This window comes from Myxocyprinus asiaticus, chromosome 25, assembly GCF_019703515.2.
Source record: "Myxocyprinus asiaticus isolate MX2 ecotype Aquarium Trade chromosome 25, UBuf_Myxa_2, whole genome shotgun sequence".
NCBI classification, from domain to species: domain Eukaryota; kingdom Metazoa; phylum Chordata; class Actinopteri; order Cypriniformes; family Catostomidae; genus Myxocyprinus; species Myxocyprinus asiaticus.
Window position 1 is genome coordinate 5544572 of NC_059368.1, and position 24784 is coordinate 5569355.

The 24784-nt window shown below is 36.2% G+C and overlaps 2 protein-coding genes and 1 pseudogene across 2 annotated transcripts; all 3 read right to left on the reverse strand.

The window, feature by feature from the left end:
• Positions 1 to 252: 252 nt before the first annotated feature.
• LOC127415673 (trace amine-associated receptor 13c-like) lies at positions 253 to 5318 on the reverse strand. Its single transcript, XM_051654487.1, has one exon. The coding sequence runs from the start codon at positions 1854 to 1856 to the stop codon at positions 756 to 758; it is 1101 nt and encodes a 366-aa protein (XP_051510447.1). The 5' UTR covers positions 1857 to 5318; the 3' UTR covers positions 253 to 755.
• A 294-nt stretch (positions 5319 to 5612) lies between these two features.
• stx7l (syntaxin 7-like) lies at positions 5613 to 20293 on the reverse strand. The gene is made up of 10 exons (XM_051654509.1): positions 20216 to 20293; positions 19093 to 19213; positions 18182 to 18251; positions 16331 to 16421; positions 14785 to 14922; positions 14188 to 14237; positions 10084 to 10180; positions 9790 to 9862; positions 7790 to 7872; positions 5613 to 6177 (listed from the first exon to the last, which is right to left on the reverse strand). The coding sequence occupies exons 2-10, from the start codon at positions 19169 to 19171 to the stop codon at positions 6082 to 6084; spliced, it is 777 nt and encodes a 258-aa protein (XP_051510469.1). The 5' UTR covers positions 19172 to 19213; positions 20216 to 20293; the 3' UTR covers positions 5613 to 6081.
• Positions 20181 to 23511, reverse strand: LOC127415583 (trace amine-associated receptor 13c-like; annotated as a pseudogene).
• Between the last annotated feature and the right edge of the window lie 1273 nt (positions 23512 to 24784).

The window sequence follows — 24784 nt, forward strand, 5'->3', positions numbered from 1 at the left end:
AAGCCTGTATGACTTTCTGTCATGGACTACAAAAGGAGATGTAAGGCAGAATATTAGAAACTGACAGCATCAGTCACCATTCACTTTCATTGCATTTTTTTTTTCATAGAATGAAACTGAATAGAAAGTAAGCCTACACAAGTTGAAATAAAATAAATGGAAATAGGCTATATTTAATGCAAAAGTTTGATTTGTCGCAAAAATAAAAATAAATAGTTATAATAGTTAAATAGCTATAAATAGTTGCTGGTATATTATTTCATTCCCCTTCAAGATAAAGTGGCAGTATATACTTTTGTGTGGGGTGTTCCAAAAAGACACACATGAGACTGTAATGCCTGGCTCTCTTTAGAGTACCCACTTTGGGTCTCTGCCCTTCAGAGTGAGTAGGGCATAGGATGCTCATTTCATCTTGTCTGACCTGTTCCAACATGAGGGTGACCACCTAAAATACTCATCCTTTACCTCAATAAATATACATTTATTAGACAATAATAAGCCATTCACAAGTTAGAACCCCCCCCCAAAAATAAAATAAAAATAAAATAAAAAAAAATAAATGCAAATTACAATTATTAGAATCTGTACATTCTTTTTTTTTTTTTCCATACAATATAAATTTTAGCAATTAAAGATAAAATGTATCAAACTTTTTAAGGGAAAATAGGCAATTGTCAATAGGAAAGAGAAAAAAATAATTATAAAGTATTTAGTTTAAACAAGCAAAACATACATTTATTTCACATTGTTCCTAATTAAGATCTTACAGAGAGCACATTTATCAGGGAGGAATCTGGGTAAAATATTTTAAAAGATACAATTAATTTGAAACTTTTCTTAAACCAAGGGTAGAACAAAGCATAAATAAGTGGATTGATTGAGGAATTAAGGTAAAAAAGAATCAAAACATTGTTGATAACACTATAAAATGTGTCATCTCTTAAATAATTGTTTAAAGAAAAAATATAATATGGCAGTAAGCACAGGAGAAAGACAAAGACCAGAATGCCGAGCACTAATGCAGCTTTACGTTCTGATTTCATGGAGTCACTGAATCTGTTTTTAGAGGATTCTGTGTTATAAACCTTAACTGCTCTAATAGCAGTTGCATGTTTCTTAGCAATGAAAAACACATGTGTGTATAATATAATAATAAGCGTACATGGAATAAGAAACACAACCAGAAGATCAATGAGAGATGACACCTCATCTATGATATAAAGACATTCTCCTGGACACATGAAATCAGTGAAGTTTCCATTAATAAAAAGAATAGTGAAGTTATAAATGAGTGAAAACATCCAGTTAAACAAAGTTGCTATGTAGATCACAGTGGGAGAGATTTTCTCAGAGTATACAAATGGATAACTTAATGCAAAAAAACGATCAACTGCTATTAGACCCACAGTGTGAACAGAAACACAAGTCACCTGAAAAGTCACAAAATTGAATATAGAGCAGAAAATTGGTCCAGAGATCCAACATGACTCAATCAGCCAAATCAAATGAAATGGCATCACAAAAACTCCAATTAGGAAATCAGACACAGCCAAAGAGAGGATGAGGATATTAGCAGGTGTGTGGAGCTGCTTGAAGTGACTAACAGAGATGATGACCAGCAGGTTTCCACACACGGTCAGAAGAACCACAGCTGCTGCAGCCACATAAATGAACACATAGACGGGAAAAGAAACAGATCTCTCTGGACAGGAAAATTCCAGACAGTCATCAGTTTGGTTCACTGCTGAAACATTCATGTTATTTTGGAGAGACATGCAAGCAAACTCTTCCTTCTCTAATTGTATACACTGTAAATTTACACACAAAGCCAACAGATTTAAATATAATACTTGCATTTCCAACAGAGTCCAGTTTCATTTGATCTGTAAGCAGTTTTCATTGTGCCCAGAACATTCTGGAAGGAGGAAGAAACTAACTTGGCAAACAACAAGTCTTGCTGATTTTTATATGCACAGATGTAGCCTGCCCCCTCCCCTTGACAATATTAATAAATAATATTTTAATGATGATTTTCTGCTGGGAGTTTATGTTGCTTTCATTCTTTGCACAGTTCTTAATCATTTTGAAAAGTGTCGATATAACGCATTTATACAGTGCGATTAATTACAGTGTATTAAAAATAACGAGTGAAAAAATAAATGCAATTAATCATTCCCCCTGACTGTGATAAGGAATTTTCCTACAGTACCATCAGAGCAATTCAAGCTTCAAGTACTACTTTCATGTTTTTACGAGTCTTATTCAGCAGGGGACAGTAAGTGCAACTCCAGCTCTTCAGACAACAAACCACAGCAGACAGCTCAAGATGAGGACACATTTTGCATTCAAACACAGCTGAACAAAGAGCAACTGTGAATGCAGGAGTCTCGAGGTGTGTTTTTCTAAGTTTCAAACTACATTTAAATTGACACAACGTCCTTAAAACGCTGTTTATATAGCGATGCATCCAAAGTAAGATGCTCTCAACGCATCCGTCTGATGCATGCACAAAGATGTGTCCTTAGAAAAGCCCATATATTATGTCTATCTCAGACAGATTGATGAATTCAGTTGCAAAATTGATTTCTGTGGACTGTAGGCCAATGACAGGCTTATTCAATGATGTGATTAACAATATATTGCAATCTTGGGGGCCTGGGTAGCTCAGCGAGTATTGACGTTGACTACCACCCCTGGAGTCACGAGTTTGAATCCAGGGTGTGCTGAGTGACTCCAGCCAGGTCTCCTAAGCAACCAAATTGGCCCGGTTGCTAGGGAGGGTAGAGTCACATGTGGTTACCTCCTCGCGGTCGCTATAATGTGTGGTTCTCGCTCTCGGTGGGGCGTGTGGTGAGTTGTGTGGGGATGCCGCAGAGAATAGTGTGGGCCTCCACATGTGCTACATCTCCGCGGTAAGGCGCTCAACAAGCCACGTGATAAAATGCGCGGATTGACGGTCTCAGACGCAGAGGCAACTGATATTCGTCGTCCGCCACTTGGATTGAGGGGAGTCACTACGCCACCAAGAGGACCTAGAGCACATTGGGAATTGGGCATGCCAAATTGGGAGAAAATAAAAAAAATAAAAAATAAAAATGTATTGCATACTAATGCAACTTGTTTTGCCTAATCAATGCTTTACTGCTGTGCCACAATAATAGTATGAATATTTTAATTATCTGAATAATTATGTTTATTACTACATTTATAAGTAGCTCTCTCTCTCTCTCTCTCTATATATATACAGTATATATGAATCATTATATATTTGATTATTTTTATTTAGGGACCTTTCCTGGCAAACACTGATGCAAATAATTACGAGTCATTTGATTAATCAGCATATGATGGCATTAATTCAATTGCAAATTTTAATTTATTGACAGCCCTACATTTTATGCATTACCCTAAATTTGAACAAATGCCTAACTCATCCTGCAAACATTTCTGCGTAACCCGTCCCGCACTGTTTATGCTACGGATATGAATGATACCTCAAATTGAGTGGTTTGTTAAAGATTTTTCTGGATGATAAAACAGGCAACAACAAATCCATTAGACTTACACTGAAGGAGAGATCTGATCCATATCTAGGGACCAGGGTCCAGTTGTATGAAACCTCAAAGTAAATAATGACATAAATTAGGGCTGCGCAATTCATTGAAAATAAAATAAAATAATTTAGATTACAATTAAGTCTGCTGCAATTAACTTGTCATGAAAAGTGTCAATTACAGTATTCCATTTAGATCTACTCCTGTTGAAATCAAATTTTGTATTTACATTTTTTCAGTGGTTGAGCACTGTTACCAATTGCAGACATGTTTGTTGAGTGCATAGGCCTATCAGTAATTGTGCAGCAAAACTAGAACACTCCCATTATAATATAACATATGGGGGCCTATTACAGAAAACTTCCTATCTTAAGTCTTAACTTAAGATCTGATCAGTTAAGTTAGGATTTTTCACAAATTCATATTACAGAAGCAAAAAGTTAGGATCTTTCTGTAATGCGCCCCCAGGGTCCAGTTGTATGAAACCCCTTAAAGTAAATAATGACAGAAATTAGGGCTGCGCAATTAATCAAATTTTTTTGATGATGTTTGTCATAATTGTGCAGACCCAATAGAAACATATTTTTTTATGAATTATACCTTTAAATATTCTAAACAAATAAACATACACCTCTAAGCCACAATTTAAAACGGTATTTGTCTTTATTTCCCCCCACAGCAGCCACAGACCTCTTGAGAAAGAGGCGATCCTGTATTGATAGCAGAATTGTAATTTAATAACAAATGCAAAATATGGACTAAATCACGGAAAGAAAAACCAACAACAAAGCTGCATCTTCAAACAACACATAAAAAATAGTAAAATAAAATATTGCTTTAATAATAAATTAGGCAGCTCATTTGCATGCGCTTGTTACTCATTTAGCAATGATTTTTAAAGTGAGTAATTCAAAGGTGAACTCCCTGTCACAGGATCTTCTAGAGTTAATGCATATTTGACAATGTCTCCATCTCGTGGTTATTCTCTCTCAAAACATGTTATCAAGTAACCCCGTTGGCAGTTAATCACAGCTCTCTTTGATGACACTTTTTATTTTTTGTTAAACTCTCTAAATGTACTCTTTTAGCATGTGTAGTTACAGATTACCAGACTCTCAATAATATCAGACAGAGATGGATAAACGTGGTTCATGGCGATGATAATAACAGTTATAAGACATACACTCTCTCTCTCACACACAGGATAATTTAATTAAGACTTCTGAACACAATAAAACTATATGGCCCGTGATTAATAAGATTGACTGAATATGACTTATGTTGTAATATCATCTAAACATCCTAAGCCATATAAAAGAATACGTATAAAATCCAGTAACTGTCAATGTTCTGTTTTGTGATTCTGATCGATATGTAAAATCCCACTAACTCAATTTTAAATCAATAAAAGTTAAACATTTTAAATCAACTCAATCTGTTATTTTACTTCATTTTACACAAGTTTCTTCAGCAATGCAGAAATATAGTGCACAATAACGGATTTTCTTTTTTATATTACACTGTTATATTTACTTTTCCCAGAGTGTTTGAAATTTGTTCTTATTCAAGCAGTTTGACAGTCAGGTGCCCTTATACACCTTTATAGCAGCAACTTCACTGTCAGAAATAAAAACATGAATTTTCAACAGATTATCAGATATTTTTAAGAATTATGCATTCCAATTTCATAAACTTCTACCAAATTGAATTTAGTAATTTTGAACTAAAAGAAATTGTATATATATATTACATTTTTTTCCATTTTATTTTTTTAAAGAGTACTCAATTCAATTTGATGGAATTTTGTAATGAAACTGAAATGCATAAATCTATCAGGAATGTCTGTATATATAAAAAGGATTTGCATTTGTAAAAAGGATGAATAGTGCTGTCATGATTTATATATATATATATATATACACACACACACACACAGTATATACAGTATGTACTACAAATTTAAAGGAATGTTCTGGGTTATATGACAGAAGATGTGGCAAGTGGCATGCTGTAACTTTAAATGTTTTTTGTTTGTTTGTTTTAGGGCTGATTTAAAACTTTTATTGAATTAATTTCATAATCGGTTAATCACAAATAATCAGATATCAATATTTGCTCAATAAGTCCCCAAACAAAGACAGTTCAAATTACATTGCTTTAGAAAATGAGTAAAGCACTGAATAGACATTATGAAAAGTTGCTTTAGCAGTCAATAAATTGTTTGTTTTGTTATCTTATAATTGGACATAACCCTATCACTGGACACAATTAATTTCACTAAATTAACTTGTTAAATGGACAGCCATAGTTATTTGGTTTGTTTTTACGAACTAAGGGATGAGTCCAAATTATTTTCTGTGGACAACAGAGTTTAACTTGTATTGATCCCGGAACATTCCTTTGATGGCAATATCTTAAATGCATTTAGAAAGCAACTCAGCAGTTTTACTTGGTGAAAAACCTCTACAACTCATTAAAGACACTGCTGAACAAACGTTGTGGAACGTTAGATGAAAAAGATGCAGGCTCATCTTCTGACGGCAGCCCAGATAATCAAACCAATAATGACAGCCAGCACGACCAGAACAGCGATGAGGATGCAAATCTTCTTGCGGGACGACGTCTACAGTGATTAGAACCAAATGAGTCATCAGTATAAGAATTAATGCAATGAGTCAAAATGTACTCATCCTCATGTCGTTCCGAACTTGTATCCTTTTTTGGTCTGTTGAACCAAAGTTATCATTCACTGAAAATCTTCCCATGTCAAATTTCCTTCATGCTTGTGCGCATTCAAACATGACGCCTCAGGACATGTTACTGCAGGTGATTTTAAACATCACTGATTCTCTAATGATTCCAACAAGATTTGAGAGCTACAGTAGCAAATTTTAACTTAAAAATTTGGACTATTCTTGAATAAAGTGATATGGAAAGAAGTCATATGGACTTCTTTAAAAGATCTTTTATGGTACTATTATGTACTTTTTGGAGCTTGACTGCATAAATCACCACCCTTTTTTAATGCAAGGAAAAAAGCAGCACGGACATTCTGCAAAACCTCTCCTTTTGTGTTCCCTAAAAGAAAAACTGCTCTGTGGGTTTGGAATGACATGAGGTTGAATAAATGATTACAGATTGTATTTTTTTGGGGTGAACTTTATTTAACTATACCTTAGTCCAGAATGAAGATTAGGGCTGTGTTTGAAATTGCATATTGTCCAAATACGTACTGCATTTGATATAGACAGTACTTCTCAGCCAGGAAAAGTATGTTATGTTGGTATGTGGGTGAGTGAATAAGTTCCGGACATACTTCATCTGGAAACGTGGGAATTGTCCCGTGATGCGAATATATGACGAAGTACCAATCGCTAAATGAGTCTACTCTTGATTTGTTAAACAATCACAATTTAAGTTTTGAATATGATGTCACCTCGGCTCCCAAGGCATTATTAGATAGTAAAGTGCCCAAACTATTCTCACTTCAGAATCTCGCCGGAAATAGTAGACCACCTTGGGTGTTTTCGCTTACTCTTTTATGAAAACTTCTAATTTGGACACCCTACTCCACTGACATAAAGTTTTTGGCATTCAATATAGTAGAAAAGTATGCCCATTCGGATGTAGCTTAAGCCGGTCTCACACTAGGCGATTTTACTAATGATTTTTTTCAGTTGTGAGCTTCATTTGCATAGTCGCCGGGCAGATGGAGGGAGTTGGAGCATGCATTAGCGTCTGCCAGCGGGAAGCCGTTAATCCCTTGTCCATCTGGACTCCCTGCTGAGTTATTGGCTCTGACAACTGGAAATGCAGATCAAACTTGTTAGAAAAAAATCTTTCTTTTACTGAAGAACTGACAAGACGTCATGCTGATCTGAAAGCTTTCATTAGCAGTCGCACTCACAGCCTCATATAGTGATTCTGTCACTAAGCGTTTTTACTGGGGCTCTCCTACACTAAAAGGACTAATAAAATCGAAGGCAGAACAATCTGTTCTTGTTGAGGATAAATCTTTTACTCATTGAAAGCTACATATGGACATAAGCATTCTACGGCAAGCAGGTCGGTATATCTCCGACTGAAGAGTGCGAGGTCTCCGCAAAACAATCGGTAAGTGTGACAGCCTCGGCCAAAATCCAGTTGCTTGGAGTCAGCTAGTGTGACGCCAGCTTTAGGTGTCAGTTTTTACCATCTGAAAGTCATTAGTCATTATTAATGAATGAGAGCTGTACCTGGAAGTCTGCTGCTCTGGACAGCTGCTGTGTGGCCGACTGCACATGGATCTCTGTGCTTTCTACATTGGCCTCTATACTGTCTGCAAACGAGAGACATAAACAGAGTAAAAACCTTTCACAGTTGAACACTGAGATTTGACTTCTTTTCTTCCTCCAACTATGCAAAAATTCAACTATGCAACTCTTTTCTTTTTCTTTATTTAAAATGTTGCTAATGGATAAAAGATGATAATCCTGGACAATATTTAGTTTCCTCTGCAATCTCATATCATTCATTCAGATATGAATCTTTAGGCACATTTTTGAAGGACAGCACAAGACAATGATGCAAACTCATGTAATTTGTATGAAATAGGAACACCCACATAAAAAACAGAAGTCTGTAATTATAGCTGATGTCTGGTCATTAAAAGTTTAGCATATGAACAAACAATCCCACTGAGGTTTAGTGTGTGAAACCTCACAGGTCTTCATTATCACGGTCTGCTTTTGCCTTTTACACCTTTAATTGCACTTTTCTGTCTATGGGTTTCACCACTAAACATACACTAAAAACTCAAACTCTCTCAGAGGACAAAATTGAAATGCTCAGAAAACCTTATGGACAGGGGCGGTTCTAGGGTCAGTGAATAATCGGGGCATAGCCCAGACATTTGTGGATATGTATTGGGCCATTCTTTGATGAAACATCAGAATATTACACACTTTATAATAAAAGTTTAAATGTTACATCTGTGGTGTCATTTATAAAGTAGGCCCTAAACCTTTAAATATTACTGAAATTAAAACTAAAAGGTCCAACTAACTTTTGTCTCAGCCTCAGATAATGTATGCTCAAAGATCAGACATTGCATGCATTTAACACTATGTACTTTAAAACCTGATTTAATAAACACTATTTTGTCCCTTTGCCTTTGTGCAGTTCAATGCACATTGTTTACTTTTGACAATTTTATAGCTTTTTATTGATTCGTCAGGTGCTTTAAAGGGATAGTTCACCCAAAAATGAAAATTCTCTCATCATTTACTCATCTTCATGCCATCTCAGATCTGTATGACTTTCTTTCTTCTACAGAACACAAACTAAATTTTTTAGAAAAATGTCTTAGTTCTGCAGGTCCAGAACTTTTTTAGATATTTTTCTAAAAATCTTTGTTAGTGTTCTGCAGAAGAAAGAAAGTCATGCACAACTGGGATGGCATGAGGGTGAGTAAATGATGAGAGAATTTTAATTTTTAGGCAAACTATCCCTTTAAGTTAGTTTTGTAGACAGCAGGCTGTAAATAGGCTGAAACAGGTGCTTAGGAGGAAAACTTTTTTTCCCCGAAGCTTGAGGTTCATGGTATCTTGTCCTAATAAAGAAGTTTGGCAAAAACACAAATGTTCTGGCTCGTGACATGAAGTCTGCAAATTCCTTGAGCATATCCGTGCATTACTCTTTGTTTTTAGGGTTATATACTGTACAGTATATCTAAATATTGGTATTTACTACATCTGGATGGAAGAGCTCAATACAGTTTCCCGTATTTCACCAAGACAAGACAAGGCATCACACACAGCTCGCACATACAAGAAGAGCGCGTGGGTACTGAATTGAGTTAGAATGGCTGGTGTCATTACTTTAAACATACAGTTTATTACTTAATATTAAAATATACTTAAAATATTAGTATCAATTTGTTATGAAGCACTGGTACTTCTGACATTAGTACATGATGATAAAAACATTCGGAGCTTTACTGAAAACATTCGTGGCTTAAGCCCCGGTTGCCCAGCCGCCAATGCATTTGGACATTTCATTTTATTTTAAAGGAGCTGCTACATAGTGTGTCTATACTGTGTATATTGGATTATACACTACATGGCCAATACCATTTGTACCACCCACTTCTAAGAATTTATGTCTTTCCACTATGGAGTTTGTTTCATTTCAAGCGTGCAGGACTGCAATGTACAGTAAGGCTGTGTTTCAATCATATATTTCTCTCAGATCTTACCAATCATGTCTCCCTGTTCATGCACCATCATGCCCAAGTCTCTGAAGATTACATTAATGTCTGTGATGTCCGACTGAAAAAGCAAAAGAGTACAAGAGAGGCTACTGATATGGCTGGAGTCTTCATCTCTTCATGTGTAAAACATTTTCAATTAGGACAAAACCATGGAGTGCACATTTTAAAAGACTGAAACTGATGAAGACACCAAAAGCAAATGATGGTTCAAACGATGCATTTAGCAACTGCTGGCTAAATCAGTTGTTCTGTGGTGTCTCAGATTTAAATGTGTCTCACCTCCAGTTGTCTGATTGCTGATTCTCTCTCCTGAATGAGCTGCAGATCTTCTTCTGTGATGTTCACCTCAAAGGACTGAGAATGAATTTGACTCTCACTGGAAAAACACACACACACACACACATTTTATTTTTGGACTTTTATGCCTAAATGTGACAGGACAGACGGTGGAAAGTGAATGGCCAGAGTCAAACAGTGGTTCCAGTACTACAAATCCATTGCAGCAGAATCACAACACACGTGGTTTGACATAGCTCCGAAATATTGCATTTTAGAACACTGCAGAACATTTTGTTCTAGTCATGTCATATTAGGGTGTTTCTTCTACTTCGGCCACTTTTAGCACTGTGGATTACTAGAAATGTTAAAAGTTCAAATGTTAAATCATTTTTCACAATCAAATGTCTTTTTTATTAGTCTACCAACAACAGAGATTTACGTAATTTCTGTCTTTTGGAAAGTCAAGAAATTCCCACCACCGTGTAATTTCCAGCACATCTCAAAGTATGTATTGTGTTTAATAGAATTCCATGGTGGAATGGTGAAATTTTTAACCTTTAGCTCCCTTTCTTTGCCTTGCCAAGGCTACTTTCATAGCTAAAAAATTTTTTGTATCCTAAATGCACATTATGGGCCTCATTCATTAAAATTTCATAAATATATGAACGAATTTGGAGTAATTTCCGCATAAAATGGAGATTCACGGATTCACGAATGCTTTGTATTCCCCAGATTTGTTAGTACAACTTGTGTATGTTAGTGAATTCCAAACGTTCGTAAATAGAGCGTGCACGCACATTCATTCAAAATTATCATAATCCATGCCCATGAAAATGTCATATAAGGAAGGCTTCAGATTCGCTAGTAAATGAGAAAAGAAAGCTTTTAACATATATGCGAACGGTAATAAAAGTTTTTATTACTCACATCGTAAAATATTGATTTAGCAAATACTCGCATCTAAAAATAAAGTTAGGAACTTAGTTATCTTTGCATTCATCAGAAGTTCTTTAGTAATTAACCAGTCCAAGAGGTCAATAAAACTTATTTAACATGAAGCTTTACTGTAAAACATTTTCAGTTCATGCCGACAGGAGGAATGTCCTCCTCTAGTTCAGTTGAAAACTTCGAGTAAATCCAAGACTGTATATACTTGCCTTGCAACAGGAATAATCTTCAAAGAAATTGATAGAATGACTGAAGAAGGTCTTTGACCGAAACGCTGTAATATATTACAGATTTAAAAGCTATACGGCAGTGTTTTTACCACTGACCATTCGTCAACTGAACGCGATTTACTGATGAAATCTAAATAATAGAGCTTATATCAAATAAAGAAAAATGTCCAGCCAGTCTTGTTAGAGGGCATTATTATTTTTTATTATTATTTTCTTTTTTTTTTTGAGAAACTCAAACGCAAACCCATGTCAGGAACTTCTGCTGGAAATAAGCAGAGTTGGGAAAAAACTACACTGTGAAAAAATAAATGCAAGCAGCAAAGAAATGTTTCTGAATAAAAAAAGTTTTTTTTTTTTTTTTTTTTTATAATTTTTTATTATTTGTTATTTTTTTAAGGTTAATTTCACTCATTTAATTATTCATAATTTTTTTCATTACTTATTTAATTTTACTTCTGTCAAAATGTAGTTATGGCAGTTTGTCTGAGAGAATGCAACACATTCAGATGTCTTATGCACGATTTATACATGGTCGGGAGCAGGTGTAAATGTTATTCGTGCCGACTAACATTTTGCTTTACGAACGATTTTCACAAAAATTCGTTCTGCTCGCGTTTCATGAATGAGGGCCAATGAAATATTATCTTCTCAAATTTTAAACAATTTGATAAAATGACAACTTAAAAATGACACCCAATACAAATACTCTGCTCAAAAGTAATATTGACCTTGAATTTTATTTTTCTTTGTCTCATATTTCATCTCAGGCACGCTCTTCACTGACACTTGGTTAACAAGTAAAAAAAAAAATAAAATAAAAATTAGGGGCAAAAATGTTTTGTGTAGTGGAAATGATGCCACTACTTTGGGACAGCTGTAAAAAAAAAAAAAAAAAAAAATGGATAGAAATCACTTTTACACAATACATACTGAAATGTTTTGTTTATTTCACTCTTTGTTTAAATTATCAAAGTTTCCAACATGTAATCATTTCTATTTTATAATGGATTTTCATAGTTTAATATTAAAAGTCTGGGGTTGTATGGATGGCCAATTTACTCAAAATTAAATAATTACATATGTACTTAAATAAATCTTTAAAAACCATAATGAAATTGTTAAAAAAACTAAATAATTAAATGAATCATTAAATCACTAAATAAATCAATAAATGTCCCTTGAATTTCATTTTAGCATTAGTTTGCATTAATTTATTATTTTCGCTTTATTTTTGGGTTGGTTTTTCATTCAAGCATGAGCTTCGTGTCTTTTCTTTTTCATTTTCAGGGTTACGTTTATCGACCAGTCAGTCAACTACAGTGGGCTTCACATTTCAAAATCGTTTTCTTTGGACTTTCTGGTGAGTTAGTTTACATGCGTTTTTTCACACCGCAACTATGGATGTGCTTATTGCAATAAGAGTTCCCCTTCTGTTACTCACTCGACGTTGTGTCGATGTAGTGACACTAGGGGTCGCCCTTGGGAGCCCCAAACACCTCAGATCTTTGAGAAAAGGCCAATGAGAATTGGCGAGTGGAATTTGCATGCCACTCCCCTGGACATACGGGTATAAAAGGAGCTGGTACGCAACCACTCATTCAGAGTTTTTCTTCGGAGCTGAGCGGTTGTACTATCAGCGAGCTAAATACTACTGCTGTTCCATTCACCTCTTAAGAAGCGTATGCTGTTGGATATACGGCGCACTTCCAGCGGCTTTCTCTCCTTCTGCACGACGAGTGCAGATTTCTCCCCGGGTGCTTCGACAGCGCTAAAAGAGTGTATATTCCTGCTAAAGAGTATATTTTCTCTATTAGAGCACACACATTGATGTTGAACGTCTTTTTAAAGATGCGTCTTTATAAGGATGCCTTTCCGTCTTTGTGTGATTCCTGGATGCGGTCGCTATCTCTCCGCTTCCGACAGCAGCGGGCGCTGCCTCACGTGTCTGGGCAGCGATCACACTGAGGCAGCGTTCGTGGATGGTTCATGTTCTCATTGCGAGCATATGACCATGGCAACGTTGCGGTCGCGGCTTTCCTTCTTCTGGGGCAAAGCCACTCTAGCCGCCCCCTGTGCCTCGCCTTTTACTTCCGGGTACGAGGCTGGCCCGGCTGGCGCTGGAAGCGATTTGGGGACTTCAATGGGCGCGGCTCCGCTGGGACCTCCCATTTCCCAGCACGCTCGTTTGCCCCCGGCGAGTTCCGAGAGGAGACCAGCTCGCCCCAGGGCCAGCTTAGTGTCCTTTTCGGAGCTCCGGAGCGGGATGAGTGCTCAATCGCTGCATCGGAGAGCATACTGGCGATGTCAGACACCGAGGACTCGACTGGGCTACCACCTTCGGGTCGGCCCGCCCAGTCTGAGGCTGATGGCGAGATGACCGCCATGCTTGCCTGGACCGGCTGTTAGGTGTTGATTTTGTGAGAGTCATTATGGAAGAAGGACGTCCTACTTTGAAAGGTGATGCCCACAGCCACTGAGAGATGTGTTGTTAACCATAACCCAGAAAATTAAAATACACTAAGTTCTTGCTTAAATGAAAAAAAAAAACTTAAAGATAATGCTAAAATGAAAATGGATCCAAACTAGTGCTAAAACGAAATAAAGGGATATTTATTTATTTATTTAAAGGGACTTACAGTGTAATGATTTAATGATTAATTTAATTACTTAATCGTTTTTCTTTTTTTTTACAACATCATTATGTATTTATTGATATATTTAAATTATTATTTTGAGTAATTTGGCCTTCCATGGGTTTGGGACTAGGCTAAAAAAGTAAATCTGTTTGTTTTAATAAAAATCAACCCCTGTGACATAAAAATGTCTGAAGTTGAAGAAACATATTAATACCCTGACGCTGTTGGATTTCAGATTAAAACACTTGAATAGCATGTAAAGGTGTTACATTAACACTTAAGTGTCTAACCTTGCAAAAGGTGAAGCGATTCCTCCAAAGTCATCATCTGTAGCGCCACTCTGTGGATGAAAAGAGTATTAATCTATTAGTGTAAACCAGAATACACTTGATGTTAACATGCTGGTCAAACTGTAAGCAAAGTATTATTTGCAGTATGGAATAGTAATGCAAGAAATTAAACTACATCTTAAACGCTTACTTGAAATAAAAGGAAAAAACTGAGGAATATGTCTACAAATGTGTACAGAAATGTGTTCATGCTCTCGCATTTTAATAGGGTTCAACCACAGCATCCTTACAATGGGAAATGCCAACTCCACTTGCACTGGAGACATTTTGCCTTTAAGTATTATTCATTTTTGGTCTTTCTATCATATTTATGTGTAATACAATCAAATAGATGGAATTCTTATCGCATTTCACTGTCGACATTGGCACTTACGCTTTAGATATTCAAAATGTACTTCTTTATTATAGTGTCTGTAGGAGAATGTGCTGTACAGTATATCTTAGATCTTAGGGTGTACTCTCAGTCAGGTAGATAATGGCAATCTATGAGTGTTATTGTTTTAACTGAAAGGGCTAAACCGTACACATGTAACTTACTGAAATTCTTGAGCTGGCACGGACACGAGCCACAAACTCCTTCTCTTTTTTGGCCGCCTCTCGCTGAGCTTTCTGGAAAACGCCCAGCGCATTGGAGAATTCCGTGATTAGACGTTCTCGCTGGATTTTTCTTTGTCGCTGTGTGAAAACAGAAGAACGACACTCACTGTACACACATCTGAGAAACTGAGCAGTACTTTTAAGTTAAACATTTACAGTGATTTATGATTTCATCCCAACACCAAACATCTGTTATTTACAGTATAAAATGGATTGTTCCAGTCCTGGATACTAGATGCCGATGTTGTGATAAAATGCATGTTATAGCAACAGATATGATGCAAAACACCTTTTCACCGAGCTACTGTGAATATCACTGCACAGCTCCCATCGAGGCCAACTATTCACTTTGCGGATGTAAGGGACTTTATCTTCTAGCAGAAGGATGGCATTAATGGAATTGCTCTAAAAATAATGAAAATTTGTGACTGCAATATTTTATTATGTAGAAAGTGTTTTATAAAAGCAATAAGGCACCAGAGGCCACTCCATATTGTGACTATATTAACAATATAGCACTTCATCATGCTTATTTCAGTCAGCTTGTTTATTTTTGCCATGAGACCTACTGTAAGTGTGATTATGAGAATAAAGTCAAAATGTTTTGAGAATAATCTCATAACATGCCTTTTATGAGAATAAATTTGTAGCATTATGAGATTAAAGTTATAATATTTTTAGAACAATGTCAAAATCATTAGAATAAAGATGTAGCATGATGAGAGATTTTGTTTTTTGTTTTTTTGGGTGAACTATTCCTTCAAATGTATAAAAAAAAAAAAAAAAAAAAAAAAAAGTCTGGTCAGACACATATGAATTGTGACTGCCATGTTGATCCAGTTGGCAATATGTAAAAATGCACATAGAAATAAAAACAAAGACCATATGATTCACTAAGTACGTAATACACTTTTACTACAACGGAAGCAATCCAATCGGTTTCGAGTAAGAACAGACCAAAATGTAACTCCTTTTTAACTATAAATCTTGACATTAGCAGTCTCCTTGCTGATCACGATCTCAAGCTCAATTTCACTTCCAAGCGCTATCTAGCACTCTGCGCATGCGTCAAGCACTAGGAAGTGTAATCGAGTTTGAAATCATGATTGTAAAGATTGCAATGGCAAAATGTAAACTGAAAAATTAGTTACATTTCGGTCTATTCTCACCCAAAAAATCAATTGGATCGTTTCAGAAGATAGAGATTTAACCACTGGAGTCTTATGGGTTACTTTTATGCCACCTTTATTTGCTTTTTAGAGCTTCAAGAGTTCTGGTCACCATTCACTTGCATTGTATGGACTTACAGAGCTGAGATATTCTTCTAAAAATCTTCATTTGTGTTCAGCAGAATAAAGAAAGTCATGCACATCTGGGATGGCATAGGGTTGAGTAAATTATGAGAGAATTTTCATTTTTGGGTGAACGATCACTTTAAATTGTTGAATGACTGAGATAATATGGAGGGACTGTGAGAATGCTGTACCTGCTCTGTGGTCGCAGGTAAAGAGCTGAACTCTTTCATCAATCTATCGGTCTCTTTAGCAAGATGACTGACATTCTGCTGTTCCTGTTGTCTGTATGTATAGACAAAGAAAGAAATATATATTGGCATTTACTGGCTGAAAACTGTCAGTGACTGGACAATTTTAAAAAAAAAAATCGAAAGCTTAACATTTTTGTATTTTTGATTTATTGTGAGTACTAAGTTATTGTTTATAATTACACTGCATGCCCAATTATTAGGCAAATTGTATTCCTATGACAATGACAATGCTCTCAGTCAATCCAAAATGTTATTGAACCTCAAACCTGAATGTTTAACAAAGAAAAAGTGAGTTTTGTCTTTCTCAGGGGAATATATAAGTGTGCACAATTATTAGGGAACTAAATTACAAAAATAATTTCTCCCAACTCAATTGTTTATTCTCAATTTTTATAGTATGTGCAACAAATAAGTAACACAAAATGACAATTAAATAACATTTTTGGCCTTTCAAAAATATTCAGTGACCAATATAGCCACCCTTCTTTTCAATAACTGCCATGAGCCTTCCATCCATGGAGTCTGTCAGTTTCTTGATCTGTTCACGATCAACTTTCACTGAAGCAGCAACCACAGCCTCCCAAATGCTGTTCGAAGAGGTGTATTGTCTTCCCTCACTGTAAATCTCACGTTTGAGAAGGGCCCACATGTCCTCAGTAGGATTCAAGTCAGGTGAGGAAGGGGGCCAAGTCATTATTTGGGCATCTTTGAGACCCTTGCTGGCTAGCCAAGCAGTGGAGTACTTGGATGCATGTGATGGAGCATTGTCCTGCATAAAGATCATGGCCTTCTTGAATGCTGAGGTCTTCTTCCTGTACCACTGCTTGAAGAAAGTACTTTCCAGAAACTGGCAGTAGGTTTGAGAGTTGAGTTTCAGTCCATCTTCTACTCGAAAAGGTCCAACTACTTAATCCTGAATGATAGCAGCTCATACCAGTACCCCTCCTCCACCTTGCAGGCACCTGACTCGAAGTGGTGCCCTGTGTCCATTAGTGATCCAGCCCATCCATCTGGTCCATCAAGAGTCACTCTCATTTCATCTATCCACAAAACCTTTGAAAAATCTGTCTTCATGTATTTCTTTGCCCAATCTTGATGCTTCACCTTGTGAATATATTCAGTGGTGGTCGTGTTTCAGCCTTCTTGACCTTGGCCATGTCTCTGAGCACTTGGCACCTTGTACTTCTGGACACTCCAGGTAGGTTGTAGTTCTGGAATATGGTAGCATTGGAGGATAATGGGTTTCTGGTAGCTTCACGTTTAATTCTTCTCAAGTCTTTTGCAGTTAATTTGCGCCTTTTCTTCTCCGTGCATTTTTTGCGCCCCAGTTGACTATTTGCAACAAAACGTTTGATTGCCCGGTGGTCACACCTCAATAGTTTAGCTATTTCAAGAGTGTTGCATCCGTCTGAAAGGCATTTTACAATATTTTACTTTTCAGTGTCAGTGAAATCTCTTTTTTGGCCCATTTTACCTAAGGTAATGAAGCTGCCTAATAATTATGCACACCTTGATATAAGGTGTTAGTCACTTTCGCCACACCCTCCCTCATTACACAACTACATATCACCTGAAAATGATTGAATCTAATAAGCATTCAAGTTTATATGGTTTGGAGTTGGAAAATGTGCATGGAAATAATGATAAGATCAGAATACTCACCTGCCTAATAATTGGTCACGCAGTGTAATTAATTTCAGTTATGAACAATTATAATAAACATACTGTATAATGTGTGATAAATTAAAGTGTCTTTATTGACACTGAACTGGATGCTTATGGTTGACTCACAATCTCTGTCGCAGGTCAGTCGAATCGTGTGCTGTTCCAAGGTGGTTTATCGCTTGCTGGATTGTATTAGCTGGAGAAACCAAAAGAATTGTGACCTATAACAAACACACACTGGGCAAATATTTACTTTAAATACCCCCACGAGTTTTAGGTTTATGTAAAAATATATATATATGTTAGGTTGGGATTTGTTTCCTAGTCCACTAAACAAAAAACTCTGCCACTAGGAAAACTCTTAAATAAAGAACTAAAAAGCTTTATTGGTTTGTGTAAAATGTATGTGTATGTATTATGGTTTAACATCACCATCTACTTCAATACTGATTTTACTTCACACTTTATTTTCAATGTTGTAGTTTGTAGATGTGGCATTAAATAATAGAGAAACATTAATACGCAAGCAACATTTGAATGTGCGACTAACTGCTCAAGAAAACTGAACAGAGAGTTTTGACATCAGAAAAACTGAAATTAACCGACCCAAGACTAGATGTGATGTAGTAAATAGTAATTTAGCAGCCACTTTTATTCAAAGTGACGACTAACACACTTATTACAGGGACAATATTACAAAGTTCAAGCGCTTTGCTCAAGGCCACAATAGTGAAAATTCTCATTCCTTGCAGGGTTTAAACCATTAACCTTCCGGTTTTAAGCTCGGGGTTTAGGCCAAAATGGACCCAACTTTACTGATGTGAAGTTCCAGAACTCAACACTTAAATCAATGCTGATGTGGAAAGATAAAGCTTGATTAAGCAACTGATTCAGTTTTTCATATTTGTTGTGAAACTCATGAAAGTATGTTGGTCACATCAGTGATTCAAACTCACACTTTGACCTAAGGTTTGTTGTACTGTAAATAGTAGGAAATGCATCACAAAGATAAGGAGAGACACAGTGAATTTACTCACTTAGCTGTGTTATTCTCTGGATGTTTGAGCTTATAGTCTGTGCCAGCACATTTGCATCAACCTGATTTGATCCAGACATGATGGGGTCCTCTTCAGATCTTCACAGAATGAGTCACCAAATCTAGAAAGATTACAGCAGTTTTAAGTGAGAACAGACCAAAATATAACTAGTTTTTTACTGTACATACTGCTATTGCAGTCTCTAGGCAGAATCATGATTTCAAGCTTGATTAAACTTCCAAGTGCTTGACGCATGCGCAGAGCGCTAGGAAGCGTAATGAAGCTTGAAATCATGATCGCCAAGAAGACTGCTGATGTCAAGATGTACAGTTAAAAAGGAGTTACATTTTGGTCTGTTCTACTGTAACCTAAAACCATTTGGTTCACTTCAGAAGACATGGATTAAATCAACTTGCAATCTAAAAATCTTTGGAGTGGCCTAGTCAAAGTCCTGACTTGAACCCGATTGAGATGCTGTGGCAGGACCTTAAATGGGCTGTTCATGCTCAACACACACACACACACACACACACACACACACACACACACATATATATATATATATATATATATATATTCGATTTCGTAGACTAGTTTAGTTAAACAAGCTTTTGTAGACTAGTGCAATTCATTATTCTGGCTTTGTTGGACTAGTTCAATAGTTAGTAGACCAGCTTTCATAGACTATTTCATAATAAAATACTGGGTAAACTAGTTCGAAACTAAATCTTTCTCAACAGACTAGAAATGTTGACAGTTCAAACGCACCTGCTGAAACAATGCGGAAACTAAACTGCGTCAATCTGACAAACACATTCAATAATGAAATCAGTTATTTTACTTTGCTGGTAGGCTACTCACCAGAAATACACACATCACGCGGGAATGATTATAAATCAGAATCTGTGTGTTTGTGTCAAACTAATGGACCGATAACGCGGCCGTCAAAGAATCTTTGACAAGTGAATGAACTTCAGAATCAGCAGCAGCGCGTGCGAACATTTCATCACCGACTTCCCCGTAAAATTATTATTATTATTATAAGTTCTTATACTTGCACGGTGAAATGAGGGCATACGGTTCTGTCTTTAACTTTGATAGGAACTTTCGTTATTCTGTTTACCTGGATTTTCACGAGCGAAACTCCCGAGTCCTCTGCTGATTTCTTCACTCGGGGTCACGTGATGTTTCTTCAGCCTTCCGCATTTTATGGCTCGAATCTAGAAACACAGACGACCCACTTTACATGACACATATACAGTATTTGGATAATGGGTATTATTTGTGTACATCAAGTAGGTTATTCATATTTTTTTATTTATTTAATAATATTGCAATATTGCCTTTGACTAATATAGATGATCTCAGTGATATACTGTAAATGCCAGTAAAAAGATAGAGCAGACATTACCAGTTCAGATGCACCATTAATATTAGTAGGGTAGTACTGGGCTAAAGGCATCCCTTAAGGAAACTGTGCTTTTTTCTGGTCACAAAATATATCAATGTCAAAATATTTTATTTATTTTTATTGAATATTGATGGAGCAACGTCATTTGCATGAAAAGAAATAATAACGGAAGGTTGTTTCGATTAAAATTCAGTTTTAGAATAAAGGTGGTGACACTAAATATAATTTAATAATCAAACATTTTTCAATAACTTTCCAATAAGTGAAAGGCTAGTATTTGGGGTAAAAAGCCCCCCTGTTGCAGAGGTTTTACCTCGTACCTAAAAGGCCCCTAGGGGGTTTAAAGTGATATTGTGTAGATACCAGGGCAATAGCTGTAGGGCACAATTTGTCAAGTAATGCAAATAATTTTGAGACACCAAGATGCTTGTTTGAGTAACAAATTAACATGATGCTTACTCAAAATAACTACTTTGAAGAAGTCAACCATTTCCTGTTAATTTCAAACACATTTGGCATATTATTACATCTCAAGTGTTCTATAAACAAACTAATCTCTATTATGATTGGATCAGTCAATGTGAGCCCACTTTGAACATTTTTCATATCAAATCCATTCGCCCACTTAAGAAAACCAATGTGTTTAATAGGGGACTTTAGCCCCTGCAACAGTGGGGCTTTTTACCCCAAATAATAGCCTTTCTCTTATTGGACAGTTATTGAAAAATGTTTGATTATTAAATGATATTTAGTGTTTTGGGAGGAAATAAAACCAATGGAAATATAATAAAATCAATCAAAATCAAATCCCTTTATTGTCACTCAACCATATACACAAGTGCAACAGTGGGTGAAAGTCTTGGGTGTGGTTCCAAGCAACACAGCCCCCCCCCCATGTAATCAGTGGAAATAAATATGAAGTGTTGTGTTGACATTCAGCTGTAAAAGGAAAAGAGGAAAAACTCACATGCTGTTCAACATTTATCCACTTTAAACCATTTAAAACACACATTTTACACGCATGTATTATGTCTAATAGGGATATGACACTTTTTGAATGTTACAGTAAGGTTTCACTAACATTAGGCCTGTCAGTCTACTGCATTAAAGTCAAAGACTGAAACAATCATATTTTGCTGCTGTTTGGCGAAGTAATGAAGTTCATGAAAATTGTACTCGATTAAAAGCTAGTTTGTAAAAAGCTGTTTTATAAATCCAATAAAGGTAGACATCATATGTAAAACATATAGGACCTACAAGAAAGACACAAATCACACACAGTCATGTATAATAAATACTGTATTTACATATGAGAAAATTGTTATTCATATAATTAAAATTCATAAACACATTTACAATTCCCTGCACATTATACAGTAATGTCACCTTTTTGCATATTGTCATTATAAAAGCTAAAATAACCAGTCATAAGGATAAAGCATTTCTTTCTTTTATCGAAAAGCCAACAATAGATTACTAACATGCACATGCATGTTTCCTAACAATACAGGTACTGTCATATTAACAGTCTTCATGAAATAAGTTAAGTTGCTTACTTGCTGTGTGTAAATGTTTTTTACTGACGTTTTGAACCAGGGGTATGATATTGCATATACTGTATAAAAGGGTTGATGCAGGAATTAGTGTAAAATAAACACATTAAAGCAGAGAAACTCACATATGAATTTGGAAAATGTTGTATATTAATTATCATTATGTACCAGGGAATCCAGCAAATTAAAAAAATGAACACAATAGTGCCCAATGTTTTTGTTGCTTTCAGTTCTGATTTCCTGGATGACTTTTGATGTATCTGAGACACTCCTTTCTTTGCAGAGTTGGAAATTGCTTTAGCGTACCTCATTGTGAGAATTCTTATATACAGAATCACCATCACTATGCATGGAGCAACAAAGCTGACTATCAAATCAATCAGACCCCGAGTGTCACTCACAGCCACTGCACATTCCCTCACACATCGACACCTATTATTACTAGATTGTAAAATATGGATAGAGTCCACCCAAAACCTATGTAGCCCAATGTGTTTCTAATTGTCATTTTTGACATATACTGGAGTGAATTACACACAGCAAGATATCAATCAATAGCTACAAACATGATACTCATGAGCGACGCAGAACCAAGAATGGACATGCTGATATTAAAGATAAGACAGTGGGAATTTCCCATATAAAAAAAAGTTAATGCTCCTAATGCTTTCAACCGGCATCACGCACATTTAAAAAAAGAAGTCAGACATGGCGAGCGAAAGTACAATGAGGGTGGTTGGCGTGTGAAGCCACTTGAAAACGGCAATAAATACAGTGACAAGTAGATTTCCACACACCGTGAGCATAGAGATAACAGATACAGTACTGTGCAAAAGTTTTAGGCACTTGTGAAATATGTTGCATAGTGAGGATGTCTTCAAAAATAATGACATAAATAGTTTTCATTTATCACTTAATGTCATACAAAGTCCAGTAAACATAAAAAAAAGCTAAATCAATATTCCCGTGTGACCACCTTTGCCTTTAAAACAGCACCAATTCTCCTAGGTACACCTGGACACAGTTTTTCTTGGTTGTTGGCAGATAGGATGTTCCAAGCTTCTTGGAGAATTCACCACAGTTCTTCTATCTATTTCGGCTGTCTCAATTGCTTATGTCTCTTTATGTAATCTCAGACTGACACGATGTTCAGTGGGGGGCTTTGTGGGGGCCATGACATCTGTTGCAGGGCTCCCTGTTCTTCTATTCTAATAATTCCTATTTGCAGAAGTAATGTTTTGGAGTCTAACATTTATATTTCCTATTGAAACACTAAAGCTGAAGATATAAATAACCATCTTAAGACAAATGCTTTTGTGAAACATCTTATGTGCTTAAGACTTTTGCACAGTACTGTATATACAAGAACAACAAGACATTGATGTACTTCAAATTAAAGTTAAGAGAACAGCTTGTATTCCGGAATGGAAAGCAGTGATGGTCAACTGATTCCATGAGCAAGTCTTTACATGCTTAAAGTTCAATGTCCATGTTTATGATAAGAATGCAGAATCCTAAAGCAGAGCTCCACTGCCAGTGAGCAGGAGTTGGCTTTTCTCCTCAATTTGAAATGAAAACGAGAGGTGTCTCTTGTCACTGATGGAAGTGGCAAGGAATTACATCAGCGTCAGCTAGAATGAGCCATGGGACCTTCAACATTTTAATCCTGATTGAGCCTGTTGCATCACTGCCAACTTCATTGTTCATTCAGCACTTTAAACAAAGAATGTATTTGATGTCAGGTATTTTGATTTCTTAAATCTCAAATAATATCTAGTAGTGATGCACTGATAAAAAAGTGTGTGCCAATACTGATATCCAATCATTTGGAACAACATCTGACTAAACCGATAGTTTGGTGATATCTTCTTCCAAATCACTAATAAATAATTACACAACTTTCAAAATATACAGGTGCATCTCAATAAATTAGAATGTCGTGGAAAAGTTCATTTATTTCAGTAATTTAACTCAAATTGTGAAACTCGTGTATTAAATAAATTCAATGCACACAGACTGAAGTAGTTTAAGTCTTTGGTTCTTTTAATTGTGATGATTTTGCTCACATTTAACAAAAACCCACCAATTCACTATCTCAAAAAATTAGAATACATCATAAGACCAATAAAAAAAACATTTTTAGTGAATTGTTGGCCTTCTGGAAAGTATGTTCATTTACTGTATATGTACTCAATACTTGGTAGGGGCTCCTTTTGCTTTAATCACTGCCTCAATTCGGCATGGCAAGGAGGTGATCAGTTTGTGGCACTGCTGAGGTGGTATGGAAGCCCAGGTTTCTTTGACAGTGGCCTTCAGCTCATCTGAATTTTTTGGTCTCTTGTTTCTCATTTTCCTCTTGACAATACCCCATAGATTCTATATGGGGTTCAGGTCTGGTGAGTTTGCTGGCCAGTCAAGCACACCAACACCATGGTCATTTAACCAACTTTTGGTGCTTTTGGCAGTGTGGGCAGGTGCCAAATCCTGCTGGAAAATGAAATCAGCATCTTTAAAAAGCTGGTCAGCAGAAGGAAGCATGAAGTGCTCCAAAATTTCTTGGTAAACGGGTGCAGTGACTTTGGTTTTCAAAAAACACAATGGACCAACACCAGCAGATGACATTTCACCCCAAATCATCACAGACTGTGGAAACTTAACACTGGACTTCAAGCAACTTGGGCTATGAGCTTCTCCACCCTTCCTCCAGACTCTAGGACCTTGGTTTCCA